Raw genomic sequence first — 6,756 nt, 5'->3', positions numbered from 1 at the left:
AAGTAACGTTTTGGTTTGGTTTGGGGGATTTTTTTGGTGGTTTTTTTTTGTTGTTTTTTTTTTTTTTTAATAATTTGGTGACTGGAGCTGCTAGATTTAATGTTCTCTGGGAGCTGTTTTCCAAAAGATCATGGTATTAGTATTATATGAGCAAAGGGTTATTTTTTAAACCAGTGTATTTAATATTTCAGTTAGCTGCAGATCCATAATATAAGCAGGTTTTTTTTCTTCCTCCAGAAACTAAAAATCTACTTTTTTAAATGTTTTCATGACGGGTAAATTGGGAAACATGGTTAGGAAAGACACCGAGTATTGAAAAATAACTTCCTGAACTAAAAGCTTAAGCTTACTTACCAAAAAGCTTGAACTCATTTACTGAATTAAAATTTATCTTACAGAGAAACATTTGCCGTCTATGTAGGTGTGGGCAGCTCCACTTGCGAAACAAAATCCAAACTGAAAACCCAAATCTGTAGTTACACTTGCAAGAGGTCTTTTAATTGTCTCAGCTTTATCCTACTAGTCAATCAAAAGGCACTCGGTATCACAGTGATTTGAGTTAGCAAATGTACTTCCACAAGTCTTAGCATATTATTCTTGTGTATTAGTGACAGATTTCCGATTTGATGTACACTTTAAATATAAATTCTCAGTGCTGGAAGAGGAATGTAAACTGCTGTAACAGTATCATGTGGGCTATAAGAAAATGTTATTGTATAAGGCTATTAAGGAGCAAAGCTTGTATGTTTTGTCCCAGTAGGTAAGTAGAGGAGTCCTGTAGCAAGAACATATCCATACCTGAAGGACTCTTGGAAATGTTGCACTTCAGATACTTACTCTTCAAAGCAAATAGATGGGTTTACATTTCAAATTGTTTAGAGTCAAATGCATTTTAAACTATTTCAACATGGGAAGGTTCTCATTTCTTAACACAGTGTAACATGCTTTATTCCTCTCACACTCTACTCTTGTCATCTTGTTTCAAAGTTGGCCTATAATAACTTTAAAATTACTTGGCAAAGACAAACTCATATGTGGAAATGGGTACGGTTGCATTCTGCATTACACTTTAAAGTTATGGGATGTTTTGAGCATATCAAAGGGTAGGTTTCTATTTAAGGCTTTAAATTACTTTGGCTCTCAGGCAGGGTTATAGCTGTGTAATTCTATTCAAATTCAAACCCAGGTGGTATTCCTAAGCTGTGTTCTGTTGTGGAGACAGACCATCTGCACGACCCCAGTGCAGCCTCTATTTTTTTTCTTCATAATGTTTACTCTGGTTTTGGAAGTAGGTTAAAATAAAGTGCAATGTTCAGCTACCCTCCATACGTAGTATATGAATAGCTTACATTCAGTAGAGGTGTGGGCTTCTGCTCAGTGTTTATAAAAATCCTTGATTTTCTTCTATACCTCTAAGTCATGAGACTGCCTGGATGGTAAAAATGCTCTTTAACAAAAGTGCTTGGTTCAGAAGGTACTCTGGGAGTTAAGTACCTAAATATATAAGCAAAATTTTGCCTTCTTAACATGAGATTAAGGGAAGGCTTACATCACCCTTTCCCATTAACTTGAACTGTAGTTGCATGTACTTGAGATGTCTAGAATTTGATTTGTCTAAATACCCACTGTAACCACTTGAAGAGCTGTGCTCAGGTTTGGGTCCCTCCTTGGGTTCTTGTCAGTGGAGGACAGTGATCAAGCTTGGCCTTAACTCAAACAGCATTAGCTCTGGGTGAAGACTGCCGTGCAGATTGAAATCCAACCATCAGGGCCCTATACAGGGATCGCTCCTGCACGCATCCTGTAAACCTGTGGCTTTGGATGAATGTATTATCTTTCCAAATGGTTGTTAACATGCTTTTTTAAAAATGGAAATATTTTTATCACAACTTTTGGAATAAATTCTTTTGTATAACTGTCTGTTTTCCTGTCTGCCTTCCTCATTATCAACATGCACAGGGTGTAAGAACAGTTCATGCCAGTGTCTGGATGTGTGGGTTTGGGTTGGTGTGTGCAGGCAGCTTTTGTTCTCGTTGGCTCGTTAGAGAGGTTTGTCTTTGGTGCAAAGGCTGACTTAATGTGAAACAACCTTTGCCTGTGGTGCTGCATTCAGGCACAGTGTATAGGGAAAACGTGTGTAAAATGAAGGCTCTGCTGCTTAATTACACTTTCTGTGGTTAATGACTAGTATTGCTAACCTGCGTCTTGCTTGTCTTTTTTCCAAATGCTTCAACTGTTGAAGCTATGAGAAGTGCTGCTTCCAGCCATGCATATATTGACTTAATTCTTAAAGTAAGATTTGTTTTATTAATAGGGAAGGAGAAAGAAAACAGTTGAGTGATGAGGAGAACGATTCAGAAAAGGATCTGCAAATGTTGCAGACTCTACTGTGTGGTTGCTTTCATCAAACTTTGTGTATAGGGTTTCTGTCAAACTAACCATCATAGTATAGGCTATGAGAGATAAGCTGTTTTATCCTTACAGTAAAGGAATTAATCCTATAGAACCAAAGCCCATTCTTTGGGCCTTACTTTGCTTTTGTGGTACCAGGTGACCTGACAGTCCTTGTAGGTGAATTTTAGCTGATGTAGATAATATGGACCTTGTTTACAAGGGAAGCCCAGTACAGGCTTTTTCCACCAGGTTTGAGAAGCCTTGTTTGGGTAAGGACAGCCCGAGTGTCTGGTTCAGCACCGGGAGGTGATGGTTGTGGCTTCATCTGCTCTGTTCTGGCCGGCGTTCGAACACAAGGAAACCGTGTTTTCCTCTCCACGTCGCCGTGCAGGTGTATAAAAGGAGACACGGGGGTTGTCTCGATTTCACGTCTGGTTTTCTGTCTCTGCCCATAGAGCGGAGAAACTCCGGGGCGCACGGAGCGGGCGCGGAGAGCCCCGCTTTTCCCTCCTCCGGATTCATTTCGTCATGTGCAGACCGGGGCCCTCCCACACGGACACACGCGTGGGGTTGGCCCCTAGGGCCCGGCTGGGGTTGCGGCGGCGGCAGGCGGAACCCTCGTCGCGGGCCCTGTTTCCGTGCGGTTGGTGTCGCGGCGGCAGCCCCGCCATGGCGGCGGACGGAGGGGACCCGCTGGGGTATTTCGCGGCCTACGGCAGCTCCAGCTCGGACTCAGAGGCCGAGGAGCCGCAACCCGACGAACGGCAGGCGGAGTCCGGGGCGACGGCGGGGGGCAGCCCGGGGAGGCGGGCGCGGCTGCCGTCACCCGACGAGCTGTTCCGTAGGGTGTCGCAGCCGCCCGCCTTCCTCTACAACCCGCTCAACAAGCAGATCGACTGGGAGAGCCGCGTCCTGCGGGCGCCCGAGGAGGTGAGGGCACGGATGGGGCCGGGCGCTGCCGCCGCCCCGGGTCCGCGGCCTGGTGTGACGGGACGGGTCTGTGCTCTCTCCTGCAGCCCCCCAAGGAGTTCAAGGTGTGGAAGAACAACGCCGTGCCCCCGCCCGAGAGCTACACCCCGCCCGAGAAGAAGCCCCCTCCGCCCCCTGGCCTGGACATGGCCATAAAGTGGTCCAATATCTATGAGGACAACGGTGAGGACGCGCCGCGGCAAACGGGCAGAGCCAAGTTCCTGCCGGAGGAGGAGCAGGAGCACCTCGAGTCGGGTGAGGGCCCGGCGCAGGGCAGCGGTGCCTGCACGGAACGCGTGTTTACCGGTTGTGTGCGCGGAGCCCACCCTCCACGGAGCTGGGCGACATGGTCTAGTGTGAGGTGTCCCTGCCTGTGGCAGGCGGTTGGAACTGGGTGAGCTTTAAGGTCCTCTCCAACCCAAACCAGGCTGTGATTCTATGCAGTGCTGCCGGCAGCGCCAGTGGCTATAGGCATGGTGACTGTAGAGGTATCTACTGGTGTGCCCAGAGCACAACCTCCTTGTGCCCCGGCCATTGTCATTAGCCGAAGCAGGTCTTTGCCTGTATCTTGACTTCGTGTCTCAACACCACTGGGACAGCAAGGACTCCTCAGCTATAGAGTCTTTCCCTGTATTGGAGGAAGTGTTTTCTGGGCATGGTAACTAGAGGAAAATGGAATTGTTCTGCAGTGATCATCTAGTTTAAATGGTGGGCTGGACAATGGACATCAGCTGATGGTGGACACAGGCTTGGTAGAGTCAGTGGAAATCCAGTGCTGTGCAGGGCTTTACTTCAGTGTTGGTCTATAAGAGCATCCTGCAGGGTGCATGTTTTGGGAAGAAAGGGTGATACAAACTCGGCAGCATTATGTTTACAGTTGGACTCAATGATATTAAGGTCTTTTCCAACCTAAATGATTCTGTGATTCAAGAGTCTTTAGAGCTGTATTTATATGAAATAGGCTCAGTTATAGTACTGCTAAAACAAAGTGGTGTGAGGGCTTCCTTAAGCACTGCTGTCTTGGCTCTGGGTGTAGATGTAGGTCTGATTGTTTTTATAACGTTTGTAAAACCTGGGGGCCAAGAGTGTAGTTAAATGTCCATGTGACAGATTACTGTCCTTGTCACTCTTCATGCTGGTACAAGCTGTAGTGGTAATCTCAGAAGTAAAGGAATAGTTGACAGGAGGGAGATATTTTTAATTTATCTTTTTTAATTGCTGGAGAAAGAGACTAGGCAGCAACAATCAGAACAAAACCAGAAACAGAAATTCTGGGCTTTCAGAACACATAACAGTGTTTTGGTTCACCAGTAAAGTTGTCAGCAAAGGAAGGTTTTATTGCTCTCTTGCTCCTTTTGTTGTTGGGGGTGTTCCTTCCCCAGGGCAGTTATTCTGTCTTTGTCTCACTCCACTTCTGGATGCTTTTTAGTGTTTTCTCCTAGACATTTCTCTTAGCCTTCATCTAGAGATGAAGAAGATAATCTGCTAATTTACCTGGACATTACTTCTAAAATGTAATTTTCTAACATTTTATCTTATCTGTTCAAATAATAAGGGTTGTTTTTTAGAACGGGTACTGTACAGTAGCATAGCAAAGCCTCTTGTTAGTTATCCTCAATGGCCTGTGGTAGGAATAGCAAGTAATCATTCTATTCTGTCCACATGCTGTCCACATTCCATGAGTGAGGATGTTGTCAGTTAATACTACTGTGTCTTTTTTCCAGGCATCTCAGGTGTGGCTAAGCCAGTTGTTTTGACGCAAGGATCATTTGCTGACTTGATTAACTCTGTCTTTTATTTAAAGATGGTGAAAATGATGATGAACCAGCTTCTGCCAAGAAACGTAAACTGGACTCTGGGGAGCAGACAAAGAAGAAGAAGAAGTTATGATCAGGGTGTGTTGGATCTTGCCATAATGAGAATTTCAGTGAACTAGGATTCCTCTGCTGGAATGGGAGACAAATCCATGTTTACCGAGCTTCCCTGTCCTATTTGGTAGGGAATTTTATTTCTGTAGTATGCTTGCCTTTTGGGAAGCACAAAGTTAAATGTAAAGTGTCGTAATAGAAACTTGTCTACTGAACAGCATTGTAAACTTGTCTATTTAAAAGAGAGATTTAGAAGAGGGATCCATTGTGATGGATACTTATGCAGGTTACAGGGCCTAATGGAATTTTGTTTATCAAGAAACCTGGTAATGTGAGTTTTTTCTGGACTGACTTTTCCATTGTGTCAAAACCTTTTATAAAGGAGTATTATACTAAAGAGTTTTTAAGTATTGTCCTGTGATATGTTTGCATACTGTTGTTTTGAAATGTGTGTAAAGACTGCAAATAGATCACTGGAATAAAACTACATTTGAAGACCGCTCTGGTGTGTAAATACTGCATTGCATGCTTGGTGAATAGGAGGGATGAATTCTGTAGGTGTTCCAGCAATGTATTTCTTATGACTCAACACATTTCTCAGAGTTTTGTTTGTAGTAAATATACAACTGCAAACTGAAAAAAAGAAATGACTTAATAATGGAGTTTAATATTTGATAATGGGATCTGCATCCATGAAACATGAGACTGAGTTTTGCAGGAAGGAGTTAATGTATTCTTCATAAAGTTGAAAATAGAACCTATTTATTCATGTGGAAAATTATGACAAAGCTGTGATAGAGTCTTTTTACTGCTGAATTGTATTTATTTCAGTACAAACAGCTGGTCAGGTGCTAGTCAGGATGTGTTGTGGTTTTGATAGGCTGCTTTATGGGTCTGTATATGAAAAAGTATCAGCAAAACTGTGTGTGGATGGTTCTCTAAGTTTATTTTCAAGTAAAGCTTCTGTGTCTTAAGTCTGCAGCGAGATTGAGCATACTAATAGAAGTTTATGTACTTAAACCATTAATCTAAATATAAATTAGCAGGGAGCAGAGCACAGCTGGGCTCCGAGATGCAAGGAGAAACCTTAATGATGACCCTGCTGAATTCCAGTTGGGATAAAGACCTCTTCACAGGTCAAATACGACTGCTTGCTGAAATTGAGCTTTTACTAGATGGACCGCTAATGCAGAATATCAATTCAGGAACTGTGGACATTGCATTTTGTCGAGTGAGTATAATGACCCTTACTGCACTTCATCTAGAATGTTCATGTAAATTCTCCCTCATTCTAGTAACAGTGTGTGAAACTTTCACTAAAAGTTGTCAAATGCAGTGGGATCTCTTTCAGGAATAGCTGTCTCCATGCAGGTGATGCAGCCTTACATCCTCCACTTCAGGATGTGGATTGTCACAGACAATTCAGGTAATTGGTCCCTAGGTCCTGGTCCTCTGAGATCAAATGGTTTCCGTGAGTTTTGCTTACAAAGAAGAGAGGGATGTTTTGCTTGAGCTGCTGAAAGTG

The 6,756-nt window shown here is 43.7% G+C and overlaps 1 protein-coding gene across 1 annotated transcript; it reads left to right on the top strand.

Annotated features, from left to right (window-relative positions):
• Positions 1 to 2,990: 2,990 nt before the first annotated feature.
• CUNH1orf52 (chromosome unknown C1orf52 homolog) lies at positions 2,991 to 5,729 on the top strand. The gene is made up of 3 exons (XM_057429029.1): positions 2,991 to 3,324; positions 3,411 to 3,618; positions 5,168 to 5,729. Exons 1-3 carry the CDS (start codon positions 3,064 to 3,066, stop codon positions 5,251 to 5,253), a joined length of 555 nt encoding a protein of 184 aa, XP_057285012.1. The 5' UTR covers positions 2,991 to 3,063; the 3' UTR covers positions 5,254 to 5,729.
• The last annotated feature ends 1,027 nt before the right edge of the window (positions 5,730 to 6,756 follow it).

The sequence above is a fragment of the Pezoporus wallicus genome, unplaced genomic scaffold (assembly GCF_028554395.1).
Source record: "Pezoporus wallicus isolate ANWC-B61680 ecotype Strahan unplaced genomic scaffold, APGP_CSIRO_Pwel_v1 contig_593, whole genome shotgun sequence".
Classification (NCBI taxonomy): Eukaryota; Metazoa; Chordata; class Aves; order Psittaciformes; family Psittacidae; genus Pezoporus; species Pezoporus wallicus.
This window is presented reverse-complemented; position numbering and strand designations above follow the sequence as displayed.